Source organism: Anabrus simplex, chromosome 4 (genome assembly GCF_040414725.1).
Source record: "Anabrus simplex isolate iqAnaSimp1 chromosome 4, ASM4041472v1, whole genome shotgun sequence".
Lineage (NCBI taxonomy): Eukaryota > Metazoa > Arthropoda > Insecta > Orthoptera > Tettigoniidae > Anabrus > Anabrus simplex.
In genome coordinates this window covers 123,921,846-123,937,955 of record NC_090268.1, presented here as the reverse complement: position 1 = coordinate 123,937,955, position 16,110 = coordinate 123,921,846, and the positions used below count along the sequence as shown (strand labels likewise).

At 45.3% G+C, this 16,110-nt stretch overlaps 1 protein-coding gene across 1 annotated transcript in view; it reads right to left on the bottom strand.

The window, feature by feature from the left end:
* The window catches only part of LOC136872195 (putative mediator of RNA polymerase II transcription subunit 26), an 80,093-nt gene extending 69,107 nt beyond the window's left edge, over positions 1–10,986 (bottom strand). The window contains exon 1 of the mRNA XM_068227362.1: positions 10,813–10,986. Coding sequence (XP_068083463.1) covers positions 10,813–10,986 — 174 coding nt within the window. The remainder of the gene's footprint in view (positions 1–10,812) is intronic.
* Positions 10,987–16,110: the final 5,124 nt, after the last annotated feature.

Sequence of the window (16,110 nt, the reverse complement as noted above, 5' to 3'; positions counted from 1 at the left end):
GTGGATTCAAATTGCTGATTGAAGATTGTTTTCCGTGGTTCCCCATTTGCACACCAGACAAATGCTGCGGCTGTACCTTACGTAAGGCCACGGCCGCTTCCTTCCCACTCCTAGCCCTTGCCTGTACCATCGTCGCCATAAGACCTCCCTGTGTCGGTGCGATTTAAAGCAAATAGCAAAATATCAGCAAACATGCATTCTCACACTGAAATACGCTTACATCGACTGTGTCAGGATTCAAACGTACTACAACCAAACCAATTGTACTTCCCAGTGGACCAAATAATACTTGTACTGCTTTCACAACCTCGTGTTCAATCTCAAGTGAACACTCGTTCCTGTCAGGTCCAAGCCTTTTTAACTGGAATTTACTCTTTTCTCCATTTCCTTTCTTCCAATGGGCACTTAACGCAGTAAGGTAATGGCGGCGTCGAGCGACTCCCTACGGCTATATGATGGCAGTAAGAAGTCGTTTGTGGCCTCTTTCTGTTCACTGGTGGACGATGTAATGACACATTAAATCTACACAACCACAGGAAGGTCATCAGTGACCACTACCATCTGCAACACTTCTCTGCCACTCTAGATAAAACACAGATGGTAAATGGAATACACTCATTTCTAAGTTAACAGCGCTACCCTTACTTGTAATGACACGTGTACTCTCAGAGCGAAGATATGGTACTTGTGAGTGAAGTCACTCTCAGTGGAGAAGGAAGGGGAACAAAGTATACGACAGTATTGTGCCACGTATGTGAGGCAAGAGCGAGAGACAGTTTGGACCGGTCCTGCACCGTCATTTTACAAATGCCGCATCAAAGTGTTGGTGGCGATTATTGTTTTAAGAGGAACTACAACTGGGCAACTATCCTCTATCAACACTAATCAGAGACAGAAAATGGAAGGAATCCGACACTTCGAAAAATGAATGTTTCGGCCAAAGGAAGACAAGGGTCATGAAGGGCGTGAAAATGAAAGACTCCCTAGGATTCGCAAACCTAATACCGTCAGGGTCACAAAACAACAAAAGTTGACCAAGAGAGGTCGGATAGGATGGATGAAAGTGAGGAGCCTGGCATAAGTAAGTGGAAGCAATGCCTTGGCTCACTACGGGCCCCGTGGTCACCAACCCACGCTATCAAATTGAGAGTCCCTGGGGCTCTTATTAGTCACCTCTTATTACGACAGGCAGGGGATACTGTGGGTGTTATTCTACCTCCCCCACCCACAGAGGGGAGAGACTCCCTAGACCTCGTAACCTAATATTGTCGGGGTCGGATAAGACAAGAATTGACCAAGGGAGGTCGGTTAGGATAGATCAAAGTGACGAGCCTGGCACAAATTGCTGGAAGGAATGCTAGGACTCGGCTCAGGGCAACGTGGTCGCTCAACCCATGCTCCCAAGTTTAGAGCCTCTGGATCAGGCAGGGGATATCTTGCGCGTTATTCTACCGCCCCCATCCACAGGGGTTACTCGCAGGGGATTTTAACTGTGTGGCCCACGGGTATGAATAGGTTGCCGACCCCTGTTCTAGAACGTTCAAATGTGATGCATTGCTTAATATCAAGTTTGTGGCCTCTTCCAGACAATTACATACCAAATTTTCTATAACGCCTTTCCGTGGCCATTAGCTTTCTTTTGCCTATAAGCTGCACCCTCACTCTTCAATGAGCTGGAACACTTCCTCTTAACACACTAGTATGTTGAAAACAGTCCAACATCATACCAGCCGCTCCATTATGATCAGCGATGATCATCATACACTTACTACTACTAACTAGCATCCGGGAGATAGTGGGTTCGAATCCCACTATCGGCAGCCCTGAAGATGGTTTTCCGTGGTTTCCCATTTTCACACCAGGCAAATGCTGCGGCTGTACCTTAATTAAGGCCACGGCCGCTTCCTTCCAACTCCTAGGTCTTTCCCATCCCATCGTCGCCATAAGACCTATCTGTGTCGGTGCGACGTAAAGCCCCTAGCAAAAAAACTACTAACTACTACTACTACTACTACTACCACCACCGGGCGAGTTGGCAGTGCGGTTAGGGGCGCGCGGCTCTGAGCTTGCATCCGGGAGATAGTGGGTTGGAATCCCACTGTCGGCAGCCCTGAAGATGGTTTTCCGTGGTTTCCCATTTTCACACCAGGACTTAAGGCCACGGCCGCTTCCTTTCTGTTCCTAGGCCTTTCCTGTCCCATCGTCCCCATAAGACCTATCTGTGTCGGTGCGACATAAAGCCACTAGCAAAAAACGAAAACTACTACTACTACTACTACGCCAGCGGCCGTAGCCGTGTTGAAACACCGGATTCCGTGAGCTCTCCTAAGCTAAGCAACATTGGGCGTGATCAAGATTTGGATGGGTTGTCATGCGCTGTTGGGGGGGTGTAAGGGAATGGGGGAGCGGAAAGGAACTGGCCACGCTACCGTACGTTAACTCCGGCTCAGGCACACCTGTGCGGAGGTTCGGACCTGCCTTTGGGCAGAATACACCCTTACCTTACTACTACTACTACTACTACTACTACTACTAATAATAATAATAATAATAAATAATGGGCCGAACACATGACAATTACAGCATCGCCGTACCAAGACGAATGCTGCCAATTCAGATGGTCGCAATAACTGGAGTGGCACGAGATCAGTGTGACAACTTATTTACCCATATTTCTTGGCTTTCCTAATCTGGTTCTTTGCCACTCACATTATAGACAGTTCCTAAACTGACTTGACGAAGCTAGGCGGACATCGTTCTGTCCCTCATTTCAAAATTGAAATCCATGGGCTAGCTGGGATTCTAAACCAGGACCTCCGGGTAAGAGGCAGGCTCGCAATCACTAAGACGCGGGGCCACCCAATAATAATAATAATAATAATAATAATAATAATAATAATAATAATAATAATAATAATAATGCCTAGTTCCTTTTTGAATCGTCAGCGTACTGGCTTTTGTTTCAGAGGACACCGGGTTCGATTCCCAGGCGTGCCGAGAACTTAACCTGCCTATAATAAACTTGTCTGGCTTAGGGACTGTATGTTTACGGTCGTCTTCACTTCTCTTCATTTAGGCTACATACAACACACCACATTACCAAGTACTACAGAATTACGCAATAGTGAACACATCCCTCCACATAGGGCTGGCCTTAAGATGGGCATCAAGCCGTAAAACATGTTCAAATCGCCCCCATCAAGTGCCAACCACAATAAAATGGAAAAAATTTAGGAATAATAATCTCTACGAAAAATCTTCGGGCCAGTTCTTAGAGATGGAGTCTGGATGAAAAGGAATTCTCAAGAAATATATTGTCATGCCCAAAAAATATGACACATCAGAAAAAAAAAACAACGATTGGAATTCTGTGGGCATGTTCTCAGAATGAGCGAGGGTAGAATGACCAAAACAACGTTCAACCTTTCCCTTTCATTACGAACCAAAAAAAAACTGGCTTAGTGAAATTGAAACTGGCCTCTAGGAAATTGACATCACCGAAGAAAATATGTGAGATAGATGTCAATTCCGAATATTAATAAATAATCACCAGTTTGCAGACAAAACCAATACCAGAACCACTAACACCGAACACAGGGAAAAACTTAGTGAAAGGATGAAGGTAATGACGATGTTTGTTGTTTAAAGGGGCCTAAGACCTAGGTCATCGGCCCCTAATCGTACGAGGTGTAACGAAATGCAAATTAAAACTTCGAAATGTATCCACTGACTAGAATCTAGAGAAAATGATCGGGAAACAAAAACAATCAGTGGATTCATTTCACAATGTCTTTATCAGTGGGATGATGCTAATTATCTAAAGGGGTCCAAAATCCAGGTCACCAGTCCGTCACAATGGTACTAATCACAGATAATGTAAACCCATGGTATATCACACACATACCTTTGGTGGCGAGATGTAGTGTTTACAGTGCACTATGTCTTCTGGTATGGGCTATATCAAATTTGTTACTTTCATTGATCTGTCTCAGTCTCATCCTTGGCTTTGACAATATGAAAGTGACTGAGGTATGAATGATGCTAGTAATACCATTGTTTATGCAGCCAGTCCCTGTTAAGAAAGGTGTGAAAATATCGCTCATAGGGTCGGTTGGTGCATGCATTTCAGTGGGCTTAGCAGATTGATATGTAATAGCAACGGCTGGCTCGGCGAGGAAAGCAACGGGAAACTACACCACCCCTCATTTCCCTAGTACGCCTCTTCAGTGACGCCTAAGCAATTTATGACAGCTGTTGGCGGAGCTGCAGAGGATCAAAGTAGCCTTCGGGCTGAATACCCAACATATAACATACACATGTCACACACAATGGCAAACAACGCAGGTAGCACAAACTCATGGCATTCCGCACATAAAGGCACCACCCACAAGCAACGAAGACTCATGGTGCTCCTCACCTAGGTTTATTAATCACGGGCGGCAGTATTCCCGTGGTGTTCCTGACTTGGTGGAACGAATTACATGTCACGTATACTCATGGGGTATAAAAATGAAGGTATCGGCCAAAGAAAGACAAGGGCCACGAAGGGCGTGAAAATGAAAGACTCCCTAGCCCTCGCAAACCTAATAGCGTCGGGGTCGGAAAAGAACAAGAGTTGACCAAGGGAGGTCAGATAGGATAGATGAAAGTGAGGAGTCTGGCACAAGTAAGTAGAAGCAATGCCAGGACTCAGCTGAGGGCCCCGTGGTCGCCAACCCACGCTCCAAAATGCAGAGCCCCTGGGGCCCCTTTTAGTCGCCTCTTACGACAGGCAGGGGATACCGTGGGTGTTATTCTACCGCCCCCACCCACAGGGGTATAATAGTACTATTCTCTGGCAACGCAGACCAATGGTTTTCCCCAAATAGTGGTACTAATCACGGGTGCCAAACCCGTGGTGTCTCTCACATAGTAGGAGTAACCGCAGGCAACGTAGGCTCATGGTGTATACAGACAGTTGTACTACTTACAGGTAACGGACACCATACTGAACTCAGTGGTGGTGGTGGTGGTGGTGGTGGTGATTATTGTTTTAAGAGGAAGTACAACTGGGCAACCATCCTCTATGAACTCAGTGGAGTACAGATGACGACCTCTTTCACAAGCAATACTCAGACCCATAATGTTCTGCAGAATGATACTGCTCCTTATAACGTAGACCCTCGCAATGTGGTACTAGTCGCAAGTAACGTCGACCCATGATGTTCCGCACGTAATGGTACTAATCACAAGTATTCTCATGGTTCTAATGCCACCATCCCTTGGTCGTCCCTTTTAGGCAGGGGATACCGTGGGTGTAGTCTATGTCTGCGTCCCCCACCCACACGGGGTAGAGAGAGGGCGAAAGGAAAATGAAGGGATCTGACACTTCGAAAAATGAAGTACCAGACAAAGAAAGACAGGGGTCACGAAGGGCGGGAAAATGAAAGACTCCCCAGGCGTCGAATGCTCCAATACCGTCGGGGTCGGAAAAGAACAAACGTTAACCAAGGGAGGTCGGACAGGATAGATGAAAGTGAGGAGCCTGGCACAAGTAAGAAGAAGCAATGCCAGGACTCAGGTAAGGACTCCGTGGTCGCCAACCCACGCTCCTAAGTTGAGAGCCCCTGGGGCCCCTTTTAGTCGCCTCTTACGACAGGCAGGGGATACCGTGTGTGTATTCTTTATCTGGGCCCCCCACCCACAGAGGGTGAAGGATGAAGAGATTTTTGGAGAATAAGAAAGCAAAAACATCAGCTAAAAGAGTTCAACTACCCATAACGATGCAATAAGAAGAAAAAGAAGAATTTGCTGTATATTCTTAAATAATTTATAATTATGCCATACTACCGTTCCAGGTCACTAACAATGTAAAAAAATGGCTTATTATTAATCGTATTCATGATGATGATTGATGATTGTTGTTTAAAGGGGCCTAACATCTAGGTCATCGGCCCCTAATGGTACGAAATGAGACGAAATGGAATGACATATTAAAAGTCTAAAATTCTCCACTGACCAGAATTCTAAAACGTGAGAACGAAGAATGAATGGATGGACATGAATTTAAAACAATCAGTGGTTGCGACCCGCAATGTCTCACATTCACATAAACAGACGTGACAATATAGTATTTCTGACCAAGGGACTACTGCTATAGCATAACAGGGAATCGATTATGCGTGCAGTCAAAAGGGGGTCCTAAATCGCAGTTATCCGCCCCTCATAACGGTACTGATCGCTATCAAAATAGAGCCATGGTATTTGTTCTGTTGCGGTACTAATCAAAAGTAGCAGAGACTTGCGGCATTCCACACATTATTGTACTACTCAGAGCTTATGAAATTCGACATAATACAGACCTATGCTTTTCTCACTTTGCGGCGCCATTTACAGGAAACGCAAACCTATGGTGTTCATCACATAAGAGTACTAACCATAGGGACCTCTCCCTATCCCGTGGTGTTCCTCATATAGTGGGTACTAATCATAGGCAAAGCAGAACCATGGTAGCTATCATCCCATGGTCCTGCTCATATGGTGGTACTAATCACAGGTACTGCAAAAGCCGACCGCGCGGTGCTCCTGTGTGCTACTGATCACAAACCAATTTCGTACCTAATGTAGTGGTACTACGCACAAGTAAAAGCAACCCTTGGTGTTCTCCGCGTGGTGGTACTAATCACAAGTAGTTTCATGGTTCTAATACAATCAACCCTTGGTCGCCCCTTTTAGTCGCCTCTCACGACAGGCAGGGGATACCGTGGGTGTATTATTCGTCAGCCTCCCCCACCCACAGGGGGTGTGTGTTTGGTCCGCGAGAGGTATTTTATTTCCCTCAAGTCCGCCGGCAAGCCGGTTAGGACCCCCCTGTCCGCCACCTGGGACGCGCCACGTGGGAGTATCACCTCTCCCCCTGCTACGCCTGCGTAGCAGGTTCGTGGTAATCGTATTCATTCCTCCTCCGAAGGGGGAGGCGCCACAGGCAAGCTAACGCTTTCTCTCTGTCCAGGAGATTCAGGCGTGTTAAGGGTGAAGTGAGGGATTAAATTAAATTTGACTGAAAGTGAGGTGCCCTTAACAAGAATTCTACGAAGTGTATTGTGGGGAGATGGGGTACAAGAGCACAGATCTTTTACTTGCCATTTATGATAGGCGGAGAATATCGTGGATAATTTTGTTCTATGGTGCTGGCGATGAACTGAAGCCGGTTCTGATGATAGAGATCAGTCGGCTCGTTTACCAGTACTCCCTGATGGCCCAGAGCCTTCGGCAGATAGCGCGGCGCGGGCGCTCTACCGGCGAGTGAAGGTGAAAGTACACTAACCCCACAAGTTGATCTTCCATCTCTAGCTCCAATTAAGTCCAATCCAGCCACTTTCTACTCGAGTTACACTGTCAACATTGTCTTCATACTGATACGAGAAAGTCATCTCATCTGTGGTGCTGTCCTGAGGCGGAATTCTTCAGTTCGCGGCCGGCCCAATATTCTCATGCAGTCCGACGTGAGAACAGGTGCTTGTTATGAAATACATCAGCGGGACTGCGTACAGTTCTGAAGTGTCCACTTTCCCCTGTCTAGATGTTTAATAGTAGCTTATATATGTATTTCCTTATAAGTGGAATTTGTGACCGGTTAGTGGCACTGTTGTTCGTATTAAGGCCGGTTACCACGCAGTCGAGTAATCAACCAACCAAGACTTCAACCGAATGCGTGGCCCTGTGGGAAATACCGCATGGTCAAAATAAAACCGGTCCCGAAAATACTTACAAAAGGACTGACGCGGTATTGACCATTCTTAATGAATATCACAGAAGTTGGAAATGGCCTCATCTGAAGAAATGATGAGGATCCAAAAGTCCTGACTCCGCTTCACTCAGAAACCACCGGCAGAACCCAATACGCGAAGGTCCGTCTGGACGCTTTAACGCATGGACACTCGAAATCTTTAGTATCTCGTGGCCAGAAATACTCATTTCAGACAAGAAATCAGTACAGCCCTCAGAACCACACAGTACCTGCTTACACACTCTTTCTCTCACACTGGTCAGAACCATTTGACGCGTAAACATATGCACACATCTGAACAGTGAGGGGAGCTCGAGAAAACGGAAGTACGAGGACATCTAGCATGAACGAAACACACGCGGAGGGGAAGGTAGTTGCTCCCCCGCTTGCCCACACGTCCACTGGCTCGACAATGAAGGGAGAAGGGAATGATGGGAGGAATCACGCGGCTCCTTCAAGGCAACAGACGTAAGGTGTATATCAACTCATTGAGGGTCAAATTCTCCAGTTTCTTTGTAATTTTTGTGTGCGAAGTCTGGATGAAATGTTAGCGGTGTCAACTATGACTTCAGTATCATATGGCATCGAGCTCAATCACCCTTATTTTCGTCAATATAGGCGCTGTTAAATACTACTACTACTGATTGATTGATTGATTGATTGATTGATTGATTGATTGATTGATTGATTGATTGATTGATTGATTGATTGATTGATTGATTGATTGATTGATTGATTGATTGATTGATTGATTGATTGATTGATTGATTGATTGATTGATTGATTGATTGATTGATTGATTGATTGATTGATTGATTGATTGATTGATTGATTGATTGATTGATTGATTGATTGATTGATTGATTGATTGATTGATTGATTGATGTTTGTTATTTAAAGGGGCCTAACATTGAGGCCATCGGCCCCTAATGGTACGAAATGAGACGAAATGAAATGACAACTTAAAAGTCCAAAATCCTCCACTGACCAGAATACAAAGCATGAGGACGAATAATGAATGCATGGACGGATATGAATTGTGGATCCGACGCACAGTGCCTCACATGCACAGAAGCTGGCACAAAACAATAGTATTACTGACCAAGGGACTGCTTCTATAGGACGATGCTGAATCGATTGCGTGTATAGTCGAAACGGGTCCAAATCCAGGTCATCAGCCCCTTATAATGGTGTTTATCGCTAGGAAAGTAGAACCATGCTATGTGTAATGTTGCGGTACTAATCAAAAGTAGCGGAGACGCGCGGTATTCCACACATTATGGTACTATTCACACGTAGTGTAATGCGCACAAGTAACACAGGTCTATGGTGTTTCGCACATTGCGGCACTATTTGCAGCCAACGCAAACCTATAAAGGCAACGCAAACCTATGGCGTTCCTAACATATGTGGACTAACCACAGGGACTCGTACTATCCCGTGGAATTCCTCGCATAGTGGGAACTGAGCATAGGTAAGGCAGAACCATGGTGTCGCTAATCCCATGGTGTCGTTCATATACGGGTAAGAATCACAGGTACTGTAGGACCCACCTCCTGATTCACAAACTGTTGCCACTAATCACAAACCTATTGCGTACCTAACATAGTGGTACTACGCGCAAGTAAATGCAACCCATGGTGTTCCCTGCGTGATGGTACTAATTACAAGTAGTTACATGGTTCTAATTGGATCATCCCTTGGTCGTCTCTTTTAGTCGCCTCTTACGACAGGGAGGGGATACCGTGGGCGAATTCTTCGTCTGCCTCCCCCATCCACATGGGGTGTGTGTTTGGTCCGCGAGAGGTATTTTATTTCCCTCAAGTCCGCCGACAAGCCGGTTAGGACCCCCCCTATCCGCCACCTGGGACGCGCCATGTGGGAGTATCACCTCTCCCCCTGCTACGCCAGCATTACAGATTCGTGGTGTAGACAGAGAAAAAGGAAGAAATAAGAAGGGATCCGTCACTTCGAAAAATGAAGTAACTGATGAAGTAAGGCAAGGCCACGAAGGGCGTGAAAATGAAAGACTCCCTAGGCCTCGAATGCTGTTATACCGTCGGAGCCGGAAAAGAACAAGAGTTGACCAAGGGAGGTCGGACAGCATACTTGAAAATGAAGAGGCTGGCACAAGTAAGTGAAAGCAATGCCAGATCTCAGCTAAGGGCCCCGTGGTCGCCAACGCACTCTCCCAAGTTGAGAGCCCCTTGGGCCCCATTTTGTCGCCTCTTACGACAGTGGTGGTGGTGGTGGTGATTATTGTTTTAAGAGGAAGTACAACTAGGCAACCATCCTCTATATAACACTAGAGAGAAAAAATGGAAGGGGTCCGACACTTCGAATAATGAAGGTATCGACCAAAAGAAGACAAGGGGCACGAAGGGCGTGAAAATGAAAGACTCCCTAGCCCTCGCAAACCTAATAGCGTCGGGGTCGGAAAACAACAAGAGATGACCAAGGAAGGTCGGATAGGATAGATGAAAGTGAGGAGCCTGGCACAAGTAAGTGGAAGCAATGCCAGGACTCAGCTAAGGGCCTCGTGGTCGCCAACCCACGCTCCAAAGTTCAAAGCCCCTGGGCCCCTTTTAGTCGTCTCTTACGACAGGCAGGGGATACCGTGGGTGTTATTCTACCGCCCCCACCCAAAGGGGGTCCTCTTACGACAGGCAGGGGATACCGTGGGTGTATTCTTCATCTGCGTCCCCCATCCACAGAGGGTACTACTACTACTACTAATATTTTTATCCTGAAAAGCCAAAGTAAAAATATCCTGGTATTAAATAATTATGATTATCAGAGACGCAAGGGCATTTGGAAAACCGTTCCTATGAAGTTGTCAGCGCTGATCAAACAATTAAATGCCATATATTGGGGTGGGATTACATCGTGCACACTTCATTGCAATTAAATTACAGGTAATTGTTTTCCTTGATTAGGAAAAGCTTGTATAGCCAGTATGTTTAACCATACAAAAACATCCTAATGAGTTCGCGAAAAAATGGAGTTGGGAGTGGACTCTGAGTGCGCAGCATTGCAAGCCACACCTCGTGGAAGACGAACACACGTGACGTTGCCTTGGTTACTTCTTCTTCATCCTTAGGGTTGTCCAAAATCTTCGCCCAAACATTATCTGTTTCCTTTCCCAACCGGAATTCTTGTGATCGCGGTTGTACAACAGTAAATTTGTAAGTATACAGATGCAGGTCCTTTTTGATCATGTTTCGACACGACGATCTCTCAATTTCCACTTGCACAGATAAACGGCGTTGAGATTTCGTCGGATTTCATTTCAGGCTTTCCTTCAATCGAGCGGTATTTTCCGGTGATCGAAGTCTTTTCGGACAGTGACTGTTTTTATTCGCTTCAGAGCCCGTTTCACGCCATTTTGCCGCTACGTTGCACACTTTGCTTGAGGATTTGCCAAAACACTTCCAGTTTTAAACTTTTGCACAGACAGTTCCGCACAGGTTTTCCACGAACCATGCCTCGCATAACAGCCGACAATGAATACACGCTGTTTCATTGTGAACACCATCTTGTGTTGCATTCAACTGGTCAATAAACACGACTGCTCCTCTCATTCACGCTCATGTAATGGCACAGCGACGTACTCGGGAGATGCGCATGCGCAGACATGTACAGCAACCGATTGGTGCATTGAATTCACGGTTTCCATAATTTCCTGCGATGGGAAGTTCTGTTCATTAACAAGGGCCAATTACGCGTCAGTATTATAAATATTTTCTGGGCCAGTTTTAATTTTCCCACCCTGTAGTAGCAAGTGGAGCTTAATTGTGCATGAGCTCTGGCAAGGGCAAGTCAAATCCTGTTCGCCAGGGTGGAGATGGTGGTGATTATTGTTTTAAGAGGAAGTACAACTAGGCAACCATCCTCTATGTAACACTAATCAGAGGGAAAATATGGAAGGGGTCCGACACTTCGAAAACTGAAGATATCGGCCAAAGGAAGACAAGGGCCACGAAGGGCGTGAAAATGAAAGACTCCCTAGCCCTCGCAAACCTAATAGCGTCGGGGTCGGAAAAGAACAAGAGTTGACCAAGGAAGGTCAGATAGGAAAGATGAAAGTGAGGAGCCTGGTACAAGTAAGTGGAAGCAATGCCAGGACTCAGCTAAGGGCCCCGTGGTCGCCAACCCACGCTCCAAAATTCAGAGCCCCTGGGGCCCCTTTTAGTCGCCTCTTACGACAGGCAGGGGTTGCCGTGGGTGTTATTCTACCGCCCCCACCCACAGGGGGCCAGGGTGGAGAGTCCACGACACAGCTGGTCGAGTAATCTGACGGAAAACACCCATGTCGCAATCTCGGGGCGAATTTTCTGTCAATGTTTTTGAGTTTATTTGCTTAATTTGAATCTCTGGTGATAAAGTTTAGGGAAGATAGCAGTGTTGGTATTAGGGCTCTCAACATTTTTGACAAAATACGTGAGATTACAGACTCGAAAAAAATTCACTAGAAAACACTACTTGTCTTAATTGGAATGACGTATTTGAGCACCTTCAAAGACCACCGGACTGACCAGGATCTAAGCTGCCAAGTTGGGGTCGGAAGACCAGCAACTCAACCGCGTGAGCCACTCAGCCCGGGGCTAATAAATCTATTAACTCTTTAGATTGTATTAGAAAAACTACACAATACCCTTTAATGAAACTGAGAATACCCCCGTCCAAGTTTTAAATGTTTTCCTTTTTTTAATACACTCATGTTCGTAAGAAACAGAACACTTTGAAAGACTAGAGATAGGAAGTTCATATTCACAGGACATGTTCATTAGTACGTTCTCCAGAAACGATTAGCATTTCAGTCACCTAGCTTTAGCATGTGTCCGAGGGCACTGGGTCCTCCATAGGCACTGATAACTTGTTCCATGCGTGATGGCATCGAAGCGTATAAGGCACGAATGGCTACCTGGGGTATAGCCATCCATGCTGCATTCATCTGGTTCCACAGTTCATCTTTGGTGTTTGGCATTAGGTCACAGCGCCGCACTTGTCTTTTCACCATACCCAACACATTTTCGATTGGCGACATGTCCTGTGATCGGGAGGGCCAGTGCAACAGGCTGACATCCTGTGACAACAAGAAGGCACCTGTTCGTGCAGCAACTTGTGTTCGCGCATTTTCCTGCTGAAATATAGCATCTGGGGTGTCATGCAGAGAGGGTATGGGTGCGGGTCGCAGGATGTCATTCATGTAGGTCAAACTTGTCACAGTGCCCTGGACACGCACCAACTGTGATTTTCGGTTTAATCAATAGCACCCCACGCCATAAGGTCTTGTCTGGTGCTGTATATCTTGTGCGAATGCTGTCAGTATGATGCCTCTCCCCTTGTCTGCAGCGAACCAAAATGCGGCCATATTTTCAAATAAACAGAACCTGGATTCGTCCGAAAACACTATCTGCTGCCATTCCTGTTCCCAGTGACGTCGTTCCTTACACCATTGCAGTCTAGCATGTTTATACACATTAGTCAAAGGTAGGCGGAGAAGTGGACGACGCGCCGGTAACCCAGACCGTAATAAACGGCGACGGACTATCACTGCTGATAGTGTACGATGTGTTACACTGTTCCACTGTTGCGGCAGAGCCGAGGAGGACGCAGATCTGTCCTGCAATGCCATTCGGATGAGGTGTCGATATTCTCAGGGGTGGTCTGGGTGGTGTGACCAGACCCATCTCGTCGTGTTCTACGGCCTTCTGTGAACCATTCTGTACACAGCCGTTGCACTGCCGACACACTTCGTCCCACATGACCAGCAATTTCCCAGATGGATGCAACACGTTCTCTCATGCCAATAATGCGCCCTCTTTCAAACTCACTCATTTGAAGGTACGGTTCTCGCATACGTCTGCGAGGCATCCTGCACGTATGCTCAAGTCACACTAATTCATTACCTTCGGTTTATGGCGACAACGAGAGCCGCAGGCACATTTTACCAGTGGGTGGTGGTCCGCCAAGATATCGATGTGGTGGTGGTGGTGATTATTGTTTTAAGAGGAAGTACAACTAGGCAACCATCCTCTATATAACACTAATCAGAGAGAAAAACGGAAGGGGTCCGACACTTCGAAAAATGAAGATATCGGCCAAAGGAAGACAAGGGCCACGAAGGACGTGAAAATGAAAGACTCCCTAGCCCTCGCAAACCTAATAGCGTCGGGGTCCAAAGTTCAGAGCCCCTGGGGCCCCTTTTAGTCGCCTCTTACAACAGGCAGGGGATACCCTGTATGTTATTCTACCGCCCCCAACCACAGGGGTGATATCGATGTGGACCTTGAATCTGAGGGCCAATGTGGTTCAAATACTAATCCTTTCTTCAGAACATACTAATGCACATGTTCGGTGAATATGAATTCCTATCTCCAGTCTTTCAAGGTGTTATGGATTTTATGAACATGAGTGTGCTTCAGTTTTACCTTTAATAAGTGGGGAAATAATATGCTTCCTGCTTAAAATTTATGACCAGTGTTTTCAGTTACAGAGATGATTTCTTTTGTTACAATTTATATGATGAGAAATTTCATTTGTAGTCATTTGCGCATCCTTGCGATCATCCCGAATTGGAATGTATCATTTAATAAAACAAGTCTCTGTCCTACTATCATACGTCAAGTAAAATTACTAACAGAATTCCGACTTCATAAAGCCGAACTCCATGGTTCGATCCCGCGTGTGATCAGTGGCATTTCAGGATGATATGGTGCAAACAAATCTGAGTCGTTTACTCTAGGCATGTTAAAGAACTCATTGCGGGAGAAAATATTTCTACACTGTGGCGTATAATAAGACCGTTAGCAGTTAAAACGGGAGTCAAATATAATTATTTTATATTTGTTATTATATATATATATATATGGTCTGTACTTACAACGCATAAGGCATGCTATTTGGAACAGCTTTCTGTTATAACCGTGGAGCAGTGACCTCGTTAAGTGGCAGCCTCTCTAGGAACGGCCAATATGGATATGTTATATAACCACCAATGATTGTGTAATCTCAGGAGCACTGCTCTGGTTCAAAAAAAGAAATGATCTTCCATTTGGTGGTTCTACAGCCTCTGTGGGATCGGCATTGTGTAGTGGCCGCCGTCCTTCTGATAGCATACGGATTACTGGAGTTGAGTTGTTGCCTGAATGTACAGTATTTCAGCAAGTGAATCTTGGCCAGGTCAGGGCACTAAACCGGAGATCACCCGGAAAACAGATGGCAACGCAATCACCAGATTATAATGACTGACCTACAGCACCGTCCTTTAGATCTCTCGCAGCCTCGACCAGAGTTCTGATGGAATTACACTGACACAGTGGCTCCCAAGAAAAAAAACGTTACCGAGTCAGTTTCCTGACCCGACTCAATTTAAATAAATAAATAAATATCAAGCCGGAAGGACTACATAGTTCAAATGCCACTGCACAACAAAGAGAAAATGGAAGAACTAGAGAAAGAGAAAAATGTCAAGAAAGGTCCTCGGACCGGAGAAAATAACAAGTGATATGTGGTGGATGAGGACAACAATGATCAGTACAAAGCGGCACAGAATATTCAGATACAACTAGCAGTTTCACGCTTGCTCCGCCCTCAATGTACAAAGTATGGTGGTGTTCGTTACTATCCTCAGGGATGTATTTGCAAAGTTTCGAATTAATGAAATAAAGCACACGATCTGCTTTGGTAATAGAATGTAATATTATATCAACAAAACACTTGAAAATACATCACACAAAGAAATTGAATTAAACGTTCCTTGGAACAACACTACGCGCCGAACTGTTAAAAAGTCCTGCGTCATGGAGACAAATGTACTCATAACTTTTCCCAAAATGCACCAATTTAAGTAGTTATTACCTCAAAAGAAATCGTTTGATCCGCTGAGTGTTTGTAGACAAAAACTAACTGCATACCTCAATTAGAACGAAAGATATGATTGCTTCAATGAGAAAAAATGTTGAAGAAATGAGACGTCAAATTGAATGTGCACTCATAACTTTCCTCAGAATCAACCGATTTGAATATTTAAGAGCTGAAATGAAAGAGCTTGACCCACTGAGTGTTCTTAGGCCAAAACGAACTCCGTACCTTAATTAGAACCAATGATGTGATTGCTTCAAAGAGACAAAAAATTGAAACAATCAAATAATTTGAGGAAGACTGAAGTTAAGTGATTTATAGTATCTGATGATAAATATGTGCATGAATACCTTTCAGTTAAAAAATGAAGGAAATCGGCCGGATAGAATGGCCGAACTGACTGACTTTAGTTTTCATATTTTTTAAAATATATAGATACGCAGGGGAACGATGACCCTTCACAATGAGTCAAAGCC